Source organism: Anolis carolinensis, chromosome 1 (assembly GCF_035594765.1).
Source record: "Anolis carolinensis isolate JA03-04 chromosome 1, rAnoCar3.1.pri, whole genome shotgun sequence".
Lineage (NCBI taxonomy): Eukaryota > Metazoa > Chordata > Lepidosauria > Squamata > Dactyloidae > Anolis > Anolis carolinensis.
Window position 1 is genome coordinate 50,031,465 of NC_085841.1, and position 18,133 is coordinate 50,049,597.

The 18,133-nt window shown below is 41.9% G+C and overlaps 1 protein-coding gene and 1 non-coding gene across 2 annotated transcripts; both read right to left on the minus strand.

Annotated features, from left to right (window-relative positions):
• Nucleotides 1-506: 506 nt before the first annotated feature.
• On the minus strand, nt 507-16,008 carry polh (DNA polymerase eta). The gene is made up of 10 exons (XM_003215942.4): nt 15,744-16,008; nt 13,932-14,066; nt 12,736-12,953; nt 10,509-10,678; nt 8,862-8,965; nt 8,043-8,162; nt 7,445-7,568; nt 6,899-6,964; nt 3,134-3,306; nt 507-2,884 (listed from the first exon to the last, which is right to left on the minus strand). The coding sequence occupies exons 1-10, from the start codon at nt 15,878-15,880 to the stop codon at nt 2,062-2,064; spliced, it is 2,070 nt and encodes a 689-aa protein (XP_003215990.1). The 5' UTR covers nt 15,881-16,008; the 3' UTR covers nt 507-2,061.
• mir5457 (microRNA mir-5457) lies at nt 8,463-8,552 on the minus strand. Its single transcript, NR_130058.1, has one exon. It is a non-coding gene; the product is annotated as a microRNA mir-5457 (primary transcript).
• Nucleotides 16,009-18,133: the final 2,125 nt, after the last annotated feature.

The following is an 18,133-nucleotide window of genomic DNA, read 5'->3' on the forward strand; positions in this document are numbered from 1 at the left end:
TAGACACTTGCTATTCCTATTATAACACAGTGGACCAATCCTAATAGGCTACAGTTTCTATTCAGCATCTTAAACCTTTTAGTATTCTTTTTACTTAACATCTAGTAAAGAGACTATCTTAATCACAAGCCAAGAACAGTATTGAGATCCTTCCTGCCCAATGATTTCTTTTCAAAACAAAACATGCAGACTGAACTTTTAAGATTTAAGTGATAATATCCATACGCAACAGACTAGAGTTTTAAAAAACATTAATACAGTGTTAAAAAATAATACACAGATATAATTATATATCTGTTACAATAGCCAATAATTATCACATCAGTACTATATAACCAACAAAGGTAGCTTTGCTTCTTTTCTATTGTTCTTGAGAGTCACAATTTACATATTTATCTAGAAAATACTTCACTACGCAGGATCTTTTTGAAAGAATTTTAACCTACCCTCCAGGAAATTAAAAGCATATAGTAGCAAAATACAATAAAGATGGCAGAAGCAAAATATTGATTCCAATAATTTATTCTAATCTGCAAGTGACCACAGCGTACACTCATGGTGGAAACCCATCTGCATGAGGATTCACTCTGAAGTGCTCTCCATGCAGAAAGTCCAAGCTACCATTCTGAATCACTTGAAATCTTTGCTGTGCAGTCCGTACATACAGTACTTTATTTACTTGAATCTAATGTTCACCTTTTTTGATGAAATTACCTGCTGAAAATTAGGGTGCACATTAGATTTGAGTAATATGGTAAATCTTAGTGCTGAGCAAAAGCAAAAGAAGAGGCCGCTTCAGGAGCATTTGGAGCTCCTGTTTGAGGGACATCATCTCCAATTTAATGGCCATGGCTCAATGCTATGGAATGCTGGGATTTGTAGTTTGACGAGGCTTCAGCATTCTTTGGCAGCCATCATGATCCCAAACTACAGCCCCACTGAGCTAGAGCAGTTAAAGTGGATTCATTCTACAGCATAGATGCACCCCAAGGCTTAGTTTTCCATTGCTGGAAGCTTTGGTGTCTGAACACGCTTATTTTTAAAGAAGGAATTCTAAGCAAGCAGCCACTGTAATGTGCACTTTTGTCCAAATGACAGAGTGCAGTTTTTGCCACTGTGCTTTACATTCACCAGTAAATAGCTTTTTTGGTTTCAGGGTTACAAAAACAGGTGCGCATTAGATCCGATGGTGCATTAGACTCGAGTAAATAAGGTATATTCACATGCATAAGCCAACCTCATGTATAAATCAACTCCAGCCATATTATGTGTGTGTATATGTGTGTGTGTGTGCGCGCACGTGTGTGTGCTCTGAATAGCATAGGGAAAAGTTAACACCCCTCCGGTGTTTGTTTTGCTGTCTGTCAGAAGATTTCACCTCACTTTCTGTCCCTGTGATAACTGGATTTTGAAAAATCTGGCTTGTTGAAACAAGGATTGGTGATAAAGCTTCAGTTGAGATACCTTTTCCCCATGGTAAGTCTTTCAGAAGTGATTTTCTCTTCCTAGGGATAGATTTCTCTCACTTCCTGTTGTCTCATCCCCATTCTTAACTATGAGTCATTTGTAAATGAGATTTTTGTAACTCAGGGACTGTCTGTATGTGTCGTCATCCCCCATCCCCCCCAATTTTTTCTCTGGTTTTAATCCCAGTTAACAATCACATGCTGAGAACCATCTAGACAACCTGTTCAATGTGACAGGTTCAATGGCAAAATGATTGGACACTTTTTACAAAGTACCAAACAGCCCATATCATATCACATAGTGATTTTAAGCAGAGTTTTACAATTCGTGCAGCTGATCTAATAATCCAAGAAGCATTTGCACAAAAATGCTTGTGATCCCTACATACATTGCCACTAATGCCATCACAATTGGCTGTACCCTTTCAGTAGCATCTTGATACAGAAGAAACAATTACATTTAAGTCTGTTATGAAAGCTTTCTTTTCCCCACAACACCATCAGTTCCTTGCAGAATTTATTAAGCATAGTTTATTAGGAAATTTGCACTTTTGTTCTCGGAAATAGATTGCCAGTTGCTCAAGTGGACTGCCATTTAAGGAGGCTTCCGCTTAAAAAAGGTATCCAACGTCCTGACTGTGTCCTGCCTTGGCCGTTTGGCACTAGAGGCTGCATGTGGCCTGGGTTTGTTTTTGCCTTTTGCCAGAAAGCTGCCAACTGGTGCAGGTGGCTTGAAGGAGCTGGATCCCGAGAAAGAGTTCTGCAGTTCCACAGCAAAATGATAGTCCAAGTGCTCAGTGAACTCCCACACTGCAACCTGTTGTTTACATTTCTCACATAATATCCAGTCATCTGAGGAGGAAGGAGTTGAGCTATCATTGCCCACTGTCTTTTCTTTCAGTGGTTCAAGTTCTGATGAGGCTTCAGATGTTGCTATTTCCAAAGGTACTGTGTAACCAGGACAAATCAAAGGGCCTGCTTCAGAGATGGGCAAAGACTGTTCTAGGCTCAACTGTTCTGGCACAAAGTTTTGTTTGTTATTGCTGATATTTTGTTCCACTGGTTTTTGTGGAGTCTGGTTGCTGGCACAGATAAATCCTTCATCAGGGAAGTCAGCAGATTCTTCAGCTGATTGCACTGCCCTTTCATTAGTGACACCAGGAAGAGAGGACCCGGCTGCCACTTGGGCTTGTTTCCTTTCTGCTGCCTTTTGAAACAGCATCTGAATAGTGTTTGTGGTCTTATTTGTCTCCTTTTTGGGGCTTCCAAGGGATCGGGCATTTGGGCTGTCTGCACTGATGCTGGTGGGCTGGGAATACTGGCTATCATTACTTAAGAAGGCAGTAATATCCCCAGAAGATGTCATCTCCTCTACAAATTTGGTTGCCGAGAGCTGAAGCAGTGTGACTGGTGGAGACCTGTAGATGAGTAAGTTAGCAATAATTTCAGAAAGAAATAAAAATTTTTAAGGAAGACTGAACAGATATTTTAACACTTTCATTAGGTATGGAAGAAGTCACTGGCACATTTCTAGTATTTTGATTTTTGCTCCTATTGTATTTGGTATATATTGTGTAGTGGACAGACCAGTGGCAGAAATGAAATCAGAACTCTCTCCTCTTCAGAAACATACCCTTCCATTTAGTTAAAAAAAAAACATATCTTACCATGCAGCCTGCAGGCCTCCTGCAGCATTGCAGTTCTGGATTACTGCAAAGGCATCTTGACTGATTTTGTGGGCATCATACTGAGATAACGCACAGCAGCGAGACAGGCCACTGGGATTTTTGGAACCCTGCATACGAATCCCAATACTCAGTTGTTTAGCTGTCCTATTATTCTGTTGGAAGAAAGAAGGAATGAATATATCAAAGCACACAAACACATCTATGTACATTATACGCACACAGATCTCATAGCACTTTAAAGACAAATTTGGTAGAATAAGCTTTTGTAAACAACCTGTGCTTCCTCAGATGCATGGAATGATGTCCCCCAGAACATATCTTTATAGGACTGCTATATATGTGTGTGTCTGGGAAGATACATATGTACGTATGTATGCTCTCAGACACTTCATGCATCCAAGGAAATACATAGAGGCAGTCCCCAGGTTACGGACAAAATTGGTTTTGTAAATTTGTTTTCAAGTTGAATTTGTAAGTAAGTCGGACAAGTACATTTTAAGTATAACTACAGCCAAAAATATTCTTTTAGTTTTGGATAGTACAGGGAAAGGTTAGCAACCCTGTAGCATTTGTTTTGTTGAATGTACCCCTGTTCAGATTTTACCTCACTTTCTGTCCCTGTGACAATTGGATTTTGAAATTTTTAGGTTGCCATGGGGAAAAGGATTGATGAGAAAGCTCCAGTGGAGACACCTTTTTCCCATGATAACTTTTCCAGGAATGAATTTCCTTTCTTAGGGGTAGATTTCCTCTCACTTCCTGTTGTCTCACCCTGAGTAGTATGTAAGTTGGATGTCTGTAATTCGGGGACTGCCTGTAGTTAGTTTTGCTACTGACTTCATTCTCTCAGTTTCTACAGTGCTACAAAACCCCTTTGTATACTGATAGTACAGGTTACCACACACACAATTGGGATCCTGATAAAATATATTTGACATCAAGAAATTGGATATTACATGAGTCAAGAGGTATCAGCCTGGATTAATCCAAAAATATTCTAACACAAACCACCATGCAAGAGATCCTCCCCATAATTCCCAATCTATCTATATCTATATCTATATATTTATATCCATACTAAAAGTGAAAACCCGTATGTGTGTATGTGGCACAGGTGACCGCTCATACAGACAGCCGGCCTCCACAAACAGGCTCTAGTTCCCAGTGCTAAGGAGCCACCAAGTCACTCCCATCCATTGACATTTCGGTTACAGCAAACTCCATGAACATGCAGCCCAAACCCTGCCAATGTCCTTCCCAAACACTACAGCCCACCACCCAAGGAATGCTTTCATTTGGGGACCATTTCGTCCTAGATTTTGCATTTTCCTCCACCACAGGCAGGCATCCCACGTTCTCCATTGCTGTGAAATTTGCATGAACCTGCCTACTGCCCTTCCCTTTCAAATATGTCTGCATAACAAACACAGCAGAATTGAGCAGCAACTAAACTTACTGGAGTTTGGGGGATTGACTCCACATGGTGCAAGTTGTAGTTCACTCTGCAACAGGTCAGAGCACTGTGACTCCTACTGGGGAATTTAGAGGAGTTGTAGTTGACTTACACCCAGAACGCACTATGAACCCAAACAATGATGGCTCTGGGCCAAACTTGCCATGCATAGCTGATATGCCCAGATTTGAATACTGGTGGGTTTTGAGGGGAATTGGCCTGGATATTTGAGAGTAGTAGGGACTGGGATTTATAGTTCACCTGCAATGAATGAGCACTCCAAACCCCTCTGATGATGGACCAGGACCAAACTTGGCACACAGAGCCCCCATAACCAAAATAACATATTGGACAAGTTTGGGGGAAAGGGAGTTATAGTTCACCTGCATCCAGAGAAACAATGGCCCCCACTGACAATGGACTGGGACCAAACTTTGCACAGAGAAGCCTCATGACCAACTGAACATACTGCAGGGGTCTGTGGGAATGGGCCTTGATTTTGGGAGTTCTAGTTCACATGCATCCAAAGAGCACTGAACTCAGCCAATGACGGATCTGGACCACACTTGGCACACAGATTCAAAATAGCCTACTGTGGATACTGACAGATGTTTCGGGACAATTGCCCCTGGAATCTGGGAATTGTAGCAGTTCACCCCCATCCAGAGAGCACTGCAGCCAGGCGATGACCAGCCAACAACAGATCTGGACCACACCTGGTACACAGACCCAAAATGGCCAACTTTGAATACTGGCAGGGTTTGGGGAAGATTGACCCACGATTCTGGGAATTGTAGTTCACCCACTCCAAACTGAGAATACCCAACAATCAAAGACAAATAATGCCTTTTTCAAATAACCTGGGTATCGCCGGGTTCCCAAGCTAGTAGTCAATAAAAAAACAGGTACTCAAGCAGCTCCACTCAATTGTGACATGCAATGAAATCTCAACAGCTTGCATGTATGGGGTCTACAGTCTGAACTGTGTCACATTTATTACCAGGACATAGTCTACAATCAAGGTGGGAGAAGTGCATTGCCCTCTAGATGTCCCTTGACATCAGCCCCAGCAAGCAGATCCAATGCCCAGAGCAAGTCCAAGTGCAGCTGAGAAGCCACTGACTCTTCACCTCTAGTTTAAACCAGGGTCTGAGAGGACATGAACTGTTTAAAATGTCAAAAGAAAAACAAAACAAAACCAGAAGTGGCTAGAAGTTAGAAAGTTGCTTTTTATTCTGGGTTTTGTAGGCTTTTTTCTAGAAAAAGAATGGTCTAGAGCACAAAGGCCACATGCAATCACAGGGTTGCACTCTGCCTATCTCTGGTCAAAACACATACAAAACATATCTGTATTGTGCCAGTATCTGGAATGAGATATGGTTTGGGAACTCAATAAATGCCATTTTATTTCATTGAAAAATAAAAATCCAAATGTTTCTTCAAAGAGCTAAAAAAGGCACACAAGGGATTACTGCAATGTAGTAGTATAGTGGGATCCCTGGTATGCTTTGTAAATAATCTTACAAAAAGATACCTTTTAGTGAGGTAAATAGATAAATAATTACTTGCTTTGTGCACCCTGCCTAAGTTAAGATTGAGACAATATTAGAAGTGGATTCCTTATATTCAAATCCAATGTTCTTCCTTGAGCATCAAATGTATCTGTATTATTTGCTAAAACATTAAATGTTAGATTTCCTCAACAAGTTTAAGGCAGTTAACAAGTTTTTAAAAACACCTCACAATTAAAACCATTGCAGCAAGGAAAAAGCCTGATGTAGTTTAAAAGCCCTCTTTAAAATTCTTTTTAAAAGCAGCAAAGTGGAGCGGACATTTGGGGCAGAGGTTCAAAATCACCCTTTAGAGCTGCATGTGAGGCAAATGGCCACTCTTTTCCTGTCCTGCTGTACATAAAACTACTCTGAATAGACAGAATGAGTTACAACAGCCAACTGTTCTAAAACATTCAAGGCCAAAGTGTAATATAAACCATAACACCCTCCCAAATTGGCCCATTGAAAGCCAAATGTACATGGATATATAGAATCGATATTTACAGCTTTGCTTTGGTTTGCATCCATCTCTGAATTTGCTGATTCAAGTTCAGACCTTGGGTAAGTTGCATAGATACAAGAAACTGACAACATTGAGAAAACATTAGAGATACCAAAAGGGATTAAATAAAAGTCAGAGGCAACTACTCTTCATTTATCATTGCAGATTACACACATCTGGTTTGAACAGAGTGCATTTGGAGAACAAGGACACTGCCTCTCTCTACTAGCACTTACTTGATCTCTGTCCTTGTTCAGTCTCTCCTCCAGCTCCAAGGCCAGCTGCAGAAGCCAGTGTTGTACCTACAACAGTATGACCACAGAATCTGTTACTACTTTTGGAAACTACACAATATCTTATCAACATAACTCAAGCCATGTAAGGCACGTTCATGGGATAGTTTATATCCATTGGGAGCAATACAAACAAATGTCTTCCAAATCCAAAAATCATTAGAAATGTTGTCATGAAACACTGCAGGGTTAGCAACATTTTTGTTATGAATCCTTGTATGACATGATATGTTAAATGTCAGGAACAGGGCAAGGCTCTCAACAAAACCACACAGCCAAAGAATAACTGCTCTTTTCCTATATCACATCTTTTGTGAATCACAAAAGGTACTCTGCTCCCTCATAACTGATCATGCCAGAGAAACACGTTTAACAGAAGACAATGAAATTACTGGGCCTGCAAGGAAGCAGCAAGATGCACTGAATTTCCCAGCCTGATACTCCTGTCCTCAAGAAAGACATCATTCTGTTCCCTCTGCACTTTCTTACCTGCTTTTGTGTAACCAAAGCTTCTCTTCCACGGAAGTTCTTACTACAGCCAATGGATTTTGGCAGCTGTCTAGGTTTCACAGGTTCATGCTCAATCCCTCTGCACAAGTCATACAACCAGGAGCTGCAAATCATATCAGGAAACCTGTGTTAAAAACATAATATTTCTAACCTAGGAAAAACAAATCTATTTATTTAAGCGGCATCTAAAGGAGCCCTCTGTAGCGTAGTGGGTTAAAGCCTTGTGACTTGAAGGTTGGGTTGCTGACCTGAAGGCTGCCAGATTCGAATCCAAACCGGGGAGAGCGCAGATGAGCTTCCTCTATTAGCTCCAGCTCCATGCGGGGACATGAGAGAAGTCTCCCACAAGGATGGAAAAAACATCAAAAACATCCGGGCGTCCCCTGGGCAACGTCCTTGCAGACGGCCAATTATCTCATACCAGAAGCACCTTGCAGCTTTTTCAAGTTGCTCCTGACACAAAAAAGAAAAATCTAAAGTGTATGGCGGTTCCATCTGAATCACTTCAGACCAGGACAAATGACTTAAAGGCATTCATTACTTTTATGTATTTGTTTAATGTTGTATTGTCACCTACCCAGTCTTATCTCCAAAATGCATCTGAAGCTGTAATTCACTGAACTGGATCAGCTGTCCCACATATTCCACACCAAGAAGTTCAGTGACAGAAGCACCCAGCTTCCCTCCAAGGTTGCGGCTATGGAAGGAAAATGCAAAAAAAAAAATTGACAGGAAAGTACTTATGCAAATTTGTATATACTATCCCAGAAAAAAGAAAGTGAATGTAGGCTTTGGCTTCATAAGTTAAAGAGTGCTGAAACACACAAACAAAAGAGACAGTTGATAGAGTAACTATTTAACTAAATTATCATATGTATAAGAACCTATCAGGAAAGATGCAGATAAAAACAGTATTGGTATCAAGCATTCCTAAAGAATAGATCTGCATTTGTGATCAAGCTTGAAATACCAATCCTATGATTTGAGTGTTGTTGGCAAACCAACCAGAGTAGATCCAATGAATCAGCTGTTGAATGGCGAGTAAACACTTAACACACTGATTCAATAGGTCTACCCTAGCTGGGACTACTGAAAGGATTTGGATCAATGCCTCTATACCTGAAACTAGCAATTTAAATATATACCAACTCTGCTGATTTTTTGTACAAGGCAAGAAATGCTCAAAGTGTTTTCTTCCCCCACATTCTGACATGTGGATTTAGGGATTTTTCTAATCCTATTATATACTTTGTTAAAAAACGTTTCTATTTTGTTAGTGCACTTGGCAACTATCTTGTATTTACAATGAGCACAAAACATACCAAAGCACATTCAAGCATTCAGATACAAAAGAGAAATATAACTCAGAAATTTGTGAATGCAATCTTTTACGTACATGTTTCCAATTGGCATCTTGCTGAAGAGCTGAGGGACAGACCCCTGTGACACCAGAGTCTGACGATTAGGTTTGTTGAGGCCACAAGCCAGTTTTGCTAAGACCTAGAATTAAAAGTGGGCAGTTTAAGAACCCAGGCTTTCTTTTTTACAGGCTTTTGACAAAATACCTTAATCGTCTGAGTTTATTAGTAATATATTGTTCATTCCAAACAACTGGAATACAAAGAATGAAAACTTCTTTACAGCAAACCCAGGAGACTATCAACAATTCACCACAGAACAGAGGCAAAGACAAAGAGGGAGAACATATGTTCCCTTTCCCCTTCCAGGTGTTATAAGACTGCACTTCCACTATTCTTTGCCATCTGGTATGATGACTAAGGCTTCTAAGAACTACAGATCAACAAGATCTGGAGGGCCACAGATTTCTCTCTTCTATCTTAAAGTTACAGAATCTAGATTCTAGCAATTTGAAGGAAAACAACAATGTGAAAGAGACAATCCAGGCAGCAATATTTCCTGCTCTGAAGTGCTGGGCATCCTAGCCTTCTACTGTTTCTTAAGGTCAGTTATTAACCAAATAGCAGCTACAACAATTGTCAGATGTTTGTGAGGTCAAGCTCCCCCCCACCCCCACCCACTTTATTGCCTTTCTAGTGTTCTAAAAGTAGCACTGATTTCAGAGGAAGAAATGTATTACAATGTTGTATATGTCAGCCTTACAAGAGCATTTATCAGCTTCCAAAACTGGACTTCTGTGACACAAACAACAGCAAGCTGGATCAGACAAGAAGGTTCTGGATTTTGTCATTACCAATTGGCTGAGTTCATACAAATATAACCCAGCTCGCTAGAGACCACAGAATACTACACTTGACTCACCTCACATTTGCAGGGATAAAGCTTGAAGAGATAGTGGACATAAAAATATTCTTGTTAATCCAACTAGAGATTACATATCAAATTTGCCCTGCTGTCCAACACTCATTTGAAGACAGAAATCTGTAACTGAATTATTTATTTATTTATTTATTTCCAATATTTCTACCCCACCCTTCTCCCCGAGGGGACTCAGGGCGGCTTACACAACTGGCAGGATCAATACCAGTATATCAAAATACAATAAAATAATACAACAGTTAAAATACTTAAATAACATAATAAAATACAATATATAAAAGATTTAACACAGTGCAACACCGAACATATATGCCAGTCATCCATCAGACCTTGTGCAAGAGCCTTAATCCAATCAATGTCAACACTGAGTTCATTAATTAAACGCTTGCGCACATAGCCAGGTCTCAGCTTCTTTCTAAACCCCAGAAGGGATGGAGCCTGCCGGATGTCACTGGGGAGGGAGTTCCACAGCCGAGGAGCCACCACCGAGAAGGCCCTGTCTCTCGTCCCCACCAGCCGCGCTTGTGAGGCAGGTGGGATCGAGAGCAGGGCCTCCCCGGATGATCTTAAGGTTCTCGTGGGCTGATAGGAGGAGATTACAATTGTTATTTCTCACCCTATGCACTATTTTCCTTTTATGTATGCTGTGCTGCACTGATTAAATATTTCATCTGTCCCAGATTCCATCAGATCAGTATTCATACTTATCACAGTGCTGAGTTCATTTTTAAAGTGCTCATTTCACCTTGTTATGAGAAATTCCAACAGAACACCTAAATCCGGTGGCAGATTCCACAGCTGCCCTCATTTCTTCCATAATGACTGCTCCCACTGTTAGCTGCAGCTCTGGGTTACTAAGATCTTCAAAAGGCAGTGACTCAAGCCACTGGCGCAAACCATGTAGCCGCCACTCTTCTAAAATGAAACACAAACCAACTCAAAAAAGGTACATAATGATCTCTTCATAACAAATGCAACAGAGCAGAAAAGCTACCAAAAAGGTGCAGTTCTTATAGCATATGCAAAAGGAAGAAGCAGAAAGAATTCACACAAAAAGTTCTGAAATTCAAACACTTACATCTTGAGAACAATGCACAGAATTTGCAAGGCAAACTGCTTCGTTGTTGAGAGATAAAATGGAATTTGGGTTTCCCAGTCTAAGGACAGGATCCAATAGGGCTATTTTACCAAAAGAATTGCTTCCAAAACCAATGGTGTATGATCCCCATCTCTGCTCTAAAGGGCCAGAAACTCTCTGGATTGTTTTTATTATTCAAGGTAAGGGCATAATCCAAAGCCCAGCATATGCTTTGCACTATCCATCCTTGAAAGTTGGCCAAAAACATGTAGCAACATAGCTGAAAGAGTGCAATGAAGCTGTGCGTAAGTACAGTTATTTATTTATTTCATATCTTATCAAAAGCATTGCATAAAAAGTATAAACCTGATAAAACTAAAGAAAACACAAGTGGCTGAATAATTTTGACCAAAAACAGGCAACAGCAACCGCATTGTCTGTAGTTTTCAACAATTCTTCCTCTGTACATGAGGCAGGGCATTGTGGGCAAGCATACAGAGGCAGCGTTGTTTGTTCTGCTCTACAGTCACACAAGGTGGAAGATTCTTCTACGTAGTGCCATTTTGCCAGGTTGCCTTTTGATCTGCCCATTCCACTTCTGAGACTGTTCAGGGACTTCCAAGTTGCCCATTCTTGGTTTGCCCCTGGAAGCAGAATCTCATGGGGGGCAATCCATTTGGGATTTCCTGGTTTAGCTGTAACTGCCCAGAGAGATACTCTTGCTGTTGCTGGGGGAACATTAAGAGGAGTTGTGGTTCTCATGAAGCTTTTCCTTGATTTGAGTCTACTGAGTGGAGGCTGATAGCCATGCAGAGGATGGCTTTCACAGTGTTCAACCTTATTTCTCTCTGAGTTAGCAGCAACTTCTCGTTGTACATCGGGGGGGGGGGCAATGATAGCTAGCTTGTAGAGTTTATCAACAGGTGTAGGCTTAAGACATCCTGTGATTATTCTGCATGTTTCGTTCAGTGCTATGTTCATCTTCGCGTGGACAGACTTGTGCCAAACAGGACAGGCATACTCAGCAATTGAGTAAGACAGGGCCAGAACTGATGTTCTTATTAATTTTGGGTCTGCACCCTATGCACTACCAGTAAGTTTCCGCAGGATGTTATTTCATGCAGCTACTTTGTGCTTGGTATTCATACAGTGTTTCCTAAATGTTAGTGTTCAATCTAAGATGACACCAAGATATTTAGGATGGAAACAATGTTCGAGCTCTTGGTCTTCCCAGGTAACTTTCAAGTACAAGTACACCATTCACCTCCACATACATTCTGAGTGGTTTAAAATAATGCTGAAGTTTGTCAATAATCTACACACTGATAGCTTCACAGAATATAGCGTTCAAAACTTAGCAATATAGTCTCTAAAAATAACATACTTTTAACAACTCCAGCTGCTGTTATTTTATTATCATTCATTGTACCACACCAAAACTATACAGGATTCTCGGTGGCAGGACAATCAATTGTCTTTTATTGCTTCTTTCTTACTTGCAGATTGTAAGGCAGCTTCCTCTTTCTGTTAACAAGACACTGTTGCTAGACATTGTGCTTAAAATATCCCCAATTACAAGAAGAAAAAACCTTATCTGCATTAGACAACTTGTCTAAAATGGTCTCTTAAAAGATATGGCTTAAGAATTGAAAGTAAGGCGCTCACTTTCAAGGCCACTTTTTAATAATTTGGTACCACAATAACCATTAAAGGGAGAAAGAATATCTGGAATATGTGTATTCTTGTCACATTTTCCCTGTACTTTCTTTTTAAGCACCAATATTTCAGATTAACTATTCTCTGAGCAAAATTAAGAAAAAATGTAAAGAGAAACAAGGTAAAGGGCAACATAAAGAGAACAGAAAGGCAAAGTGGAGGTGAAGCTATGGAATACCTTTGTTATCTGTAGTCCCTTCTAATGCAAAGCTGTCTGGGAATCCTTGAATATAGGTAGTGGCCAACTGTTCTGCTACAATAGGCTGTCCCCTCATCTTTTGAAGCCTTTCATGTACAGCACTAGTTAAGTCCATATAGGCCTCATCAATGCTGGCACGCTCAATCACAGCAAAGCGAGACATCACTTCCATCACTTCCACGCTTGCCTCTCGATACCTACATCAGAAAGGTACAAAATGATCCTTTAATATTCCCATTGCATATTCTCTTTCAATTGGATTATTTAGCAGTTAACCACTACGGTTTATAAAATAAAGCTTCAAAACTCTCCAAAATTACAGCATTTTCCCTCATCAACTGCCAAGTATACCAGATCATGAATAAGAATCAAATAAACTGGAAGTACAATACACAATAAAAAGCACACTGGGAGATAAATTTAAATCCTAGAACACTGCTCAGTTAAAGCCAGACAATATACATTCTATCCTAGTTATGAATGACAGATAGTCATGCTTCCTAAAAGCAACCTCAAACATGAAAGAGCAGCACTGATCAACTTCCTTCTCAAACTATTTTTTACTCCAGAGTATTTCACAATCCGCCTAAGATTTATTTATTTATATTTATTGTGTCAGAAGAGAATTGAGAAGACAGTTATAATATATAAAAAACCACAAACAAAGTTAAAAACTTGGCATTATACTCAATTTCCTTTGACCAGAAGCTGGACACTTCGAGTGCCTCTGGTGTCGCTGTGAGAAGGTCCTCCATTATACATGTGGCAGGGCTCAGACTGAATTGTAGTAAGTGACCTATGGTTTGCTCTTCTCTACACTCACAAGTTGTGGACTCCACTTTGTAGCCCCATTTCTTAAGATTGTTTCTGCATGTCATTGTACCAGAGCGCAGTCTGTTCAGCACCTTCCAAGTCACCCAGTCTTCTGTGAGTCCGGTATCAGCCACTGATAGAGGTCCTGGATTTTAGCCTGCCACTTTTGGACTCTCTCTTGCTAGGTGTTAATGCGAGTATCTCTTTAGATCTTAGGAAACTATTTCTTGATTTAAGACGTTGGCATGCTGGCTGCCATCCCAACAGAAAATGGGCCGGAGATTTCATTACCTTGGTTCTTTCATTACTGTCTGCTACCTAAGATAATACGATCCAAGAGAAGTTATAACAACTAGGCTTACCTGGTGAGGTCTGCTTTACCATGGGCCTCTGGCACTCGAGCCAACTGGAGATCTGGGCACAGCTTCTTGGCATCAGCAGCCCACATGTTCCTGGTAACTCCAAAAGCACGAGCTTCATAGCTCACAGCAATTATCCTGAATTCGACAGAGAAAGAAAAGGGGATGAAGCAAATGCTGGATTTTATGCCCTCCCACACTGCCACTCCCCTTTCCTTATGTCTGTCTTAGACTGTTAAGCTTGAGGGCTGGCTTCTGTCAAAACAAATCCTCCTGAGGAGCTTCTGAGGGAAGTGAAGTCTGAATAAAAGAAGGTTCAGATAGGAGGAAGCTTGGTTCCTGCTGCTCCAGAGGCTTTCCACTTCATCACATGTCCTAAATTCCACTGAGTGCTACACTTAAAATCCAGGAAGCCACTGTTCTCATCACATTAGTTTGGCTTCAAGTGTAGGATAGAGCATTTCTTGTGTATTTTAAGCGCAGGGGGCAGCATTCTTTTCAAACATTTCAGGAGGTGGTGGGGAACTGGATTTTCGGTAATGATCTGGATGTCTGGCTAATGCTCTAATATGATGGCATTTGTTGCTCCCAGGTTTAAAATGAAATGTTTCCCCAATTTGAGCGAGGGGAAATTGTGGGAGGAGCTAAAAGTACCCCTGTTAGGGAAAGCATTACTTTTTGCTCAGAGTTTTACTTTCCCAGAACAATTTTTTAAAAATAGCCTTTCCGGGTCCTTCCTTTCGTGGTATGTCTGTGCCTTGTGTTGCATGGGAAAGCTGGGAGAGAAGGATTATTATTATGCTGTGCAGTCCTGGCAGTTATAGTTTCCCAAGGTCCATACCCTTCTCTGGATGCATCTGCACTGGAGAATAAATGCAGTTGGACCCATTTTAAAAGCCATTACTATTATTATTATTATTATTATTATTATTATTATTATTATTATTATTATTATTATTATGCCATGTCTCCGTGCTGTGCAGTCCTGGGTGTCATAGTTTTCCAAGGTTCATACCCTTCTCTTGGTGCATTTACAGTATGTAATAAACGCCCTTGCACCCCACTTTAAATACCATGGCTCCTTTAGATTGAGTCATCATGGGACATATAGTTTCCCAAGGTCCACGCCCTTCTCTGTGGGGCAGCTGAGATAGAGAGAGAGAGAGCTTTTCCTCCCCCCCTGCTTCTAGAATTGAAGACATGTAACAGCTGATATTTCAAAGAGAAGAGGTTTCCCCCCACAAAGAACAGGAGGAGGAAAGGGATGATGGGCGATGTGATGGCAAATCTACTAAAAGAATACTGAGTACCACGCAGTACCACAGATACAATTAATAGTGTGATGAAGGTAGGGAAAGCATCTGATCCATTTAAAAACTGAGTAAGACTGAGCTCTACACTTCCCTGCTTCAATGAGATGAAGTGATAAGGGTGCATCTACCATAGATTCTTCAGTTTGCTGAGGTTATAAGGGCCATCCAGTCCGACCATGCAGGAAAATACATTCAAAGCACTCTCGACAGATGGCCATCCGGCCTTTACAGAGAAGGAGACTCCACCATTCAGAGGCAGCATATTCCACTGCTAAACAGCTCTTACATGGGAACTCAAAATCAGGCATGGGCCGACTTCGGCCCTCCCGCCAGGTGATTTGGACATCAGCTCCCACTATTCCTCACAGCCTCAGGCCCCTTCCTTTTCCCCCTCAGCCGCTTAGCGGAATGGTGGGAGTTGAAGTCCAAAACACCTGGCGGGAGAGCCGAAGTCGGCCCATGCCTGCCCGCTCTAAATGCCCAAGGGAGCCGGGGCACGTACCCGCCGCCCTTCCAGGTCTTGTACTGGGCCACGACGCAGGGCTTCCCGCGCAGGCTGGGCTCCAGGCGCTGCTCCACTTGGATGTAGAAGCAGTCCATGTCGGCCAACGCCACCACCCGCTCCCGCCCGCGAGACATCTTCAGGAAAGAAAAAGTGAGCTGCCAAATACGAACGCTGAGGCGAAAGACTCGGAAAGCTCCTTCCGGTGACTGGATTTCCCGCCTTCCTTCTCCTCAGAGCCGAAAGAAGGGAGGGGATAAAGGAAGTGACGCATCTCGCAGGTTGCGGCGCTCTTCGAATGCAGGAAACAGTCCAAGGCGTCACCGCAATGCCTGCTGGGAAATGTAGTCTTGAATGAACATGTCAAGTTCCACCACGCTGTAGTCGAGGAACTAAGATTACGTCAGGCTGGTTTCTTTCGTGACGCAAATATTATTAATATTCGCCAAACTGTCCAGAACATAAACATAGGAGAGAGAGGGGGGGAGAAAAAGCGGTTCTTGCCGATTCTACAACGAAGCAAGGAAGGGCCCTTCCACACTGCCCTTTATCCCATGATCTGATCCCAGATTATCTATTTTAAACTGGAATATGTGAGTCCCCACTGCCGATAACATAATCCAGGATCAACGTGTTGTTGAAGGCGTTCATGGTCGGAATCACTGAGTTGCTGTGCTTTTTCCGGGCGATATATCCATGTTCCAGAAGCAGTCTCTTCTGATGTTTCGCCCACATCTATGGCAGGCATCCTCAGAGATTGTGAGGTCTGTTGGAAACTAAACACGCGGAGTTTATATATCTGTGGAAGCTTCAGGGTGGGAGAAAGAACTCTTGTCTGTTTGAGGCAAGTGTGAATGTTGCAATTGGCCATCTTGATTAGCATTGAATAGCCTTTCAGCTTTAAGGTCTGGCTACTTCCTGCCTGGGGAATCTTTTGTTGTGACTGCGCCTTCGGGGATTATGGTTGATGGGGATGGAATTCGAAGAGGAAGAAAAAACCCTCATGATGAGGGTTCACTGGAGGAGTTGCGCAGGAAGCAACTTAGAGAACTATATGGGGGATCTTCTGAGGAAGATTCAGATGGGGAGATGGATGCTGAGAAACAGATGGTGGCTGGGGAAGCGGGCACTGAATGGGCACAGCCACCGGAGATGTCTGGGGATTTGGGGTCTATGGATACTTCTGAACCTGGGGTTTCTGCAGGAGCTGATCCCAATTGGGATGCTTGGAGAAGGGAGGATGGTTCTTTAAGTGTTCATGGGGCTAAGTGTGGGCAGGATGATTGGGACTCCGATGAATTGCTAGGTACTCCAGATCCACGAGCTCTAGCTGTGTGGAGCTCAGACTCTGAGTAGATTTGGGACACCTGGTGTTTGGGTGTGAGTGTTTGGTCACCCAGGAGGAAGGGGAATAAAATGGGAATGTTTGGCCACTGCACTTTGCGTGTGGCAAGGTGTTGCTGAGGCGCCATTGGGATCTCTGTGTTTCCATGAAGACTGGACTTGGGCTATGATTTGAATCTGCTGTTATCACCTAGCTTGGCTCTCGCTGTGTTTTATTGTGGACCTGTTTTGGATGACTGCACCCTCTTCAGACCTTGGATCGGAATTTGACCTTGCTACTGCCTTCGCCCTGTGATTGATGACTACTATTGGCTTTTGACTCCTGGCTTGCTCTTTGGACACCGCTGTTATCTCCTGACCTGACCTTGGAATCCCGGACGACGTCTTTTCACCATCCTTTTGGAGCCTTCGGCTTTATCCACATTGTGGAAGCAGTCTACTGCATTCTTAGTGTGTTTGTTTGTTTCCTGACCAATTTGGTGTTTTCTTTTGGGAACTGTTCCTTTGAAAACTACAGAGCCGGCTGGCAGGGCTTGGACTCAGAAAGTGCAGTTTGCACTAAGTTTATTTAGCTTTGTTTTTACCTGCTTGTGTTGCTGAATTATATTTTTGTTTGAACTGCTCTTGAAGCACTGATAGTGAAGTGTTTCAAGGTTTTTTCTGTGTTAACATTACTTTTTGGCTTATCTGCTGAATAAACTCTATTTTTGTTCGCTAATTGGCGTCTGACTCTCGACACTTTCGTTGGGAGGTGTTAGCTAGCTAGCCCTGATTGATTCATGTCTGGAATTCCTCTGTTTTCGGAGTGTTGTTCTTTATTTATTATCCTGATTGTAGTTTTTTTAATACTTGTAGTGAGAGTTTTTTCATTTACATGGTTTCCTCCTTTTTGTTGAAAGTGTCCACATGCCTGTGAATTTCGGTAGCTTCTCTGTGTAGTTTTAGGCAATCCCTCATTATCCAAGTATGATGGTCCGCCAAGTGTAGTGTCTTGGCGGTGGGTGCGTAGGTGACTGTGGAGTCCTATTCTTGACCAGCATGTTCTT

What these genes read in the sequence shown, in the direction of transcription:
- polh (XM_003215942.4), bottom strand. Translation starts at nt 15,880, where the DNA reads ATGTCTCGCGGGCGGGAGCGGGTGGTGGCGTTGGCCGACATGGACTGC. An exon ending in CATTTTGGAGATAAGACTGG is followed by an intron (nt 7,569 to 8,042) that starts GTAGGTGACAAT and finishes TATGATTTGCAG; the next exon opens with CTCCTGGTTGTATGACTTGT. An exon ending in CTTTGGTTACACAAAAGCAG is followed by an intron (nt 6,965 to 7,444) that starts GTAAGAAAGTGC and finishes ATACTGTTGTAG; the next exon opens with GTACAACACTGGCTTCTGCA.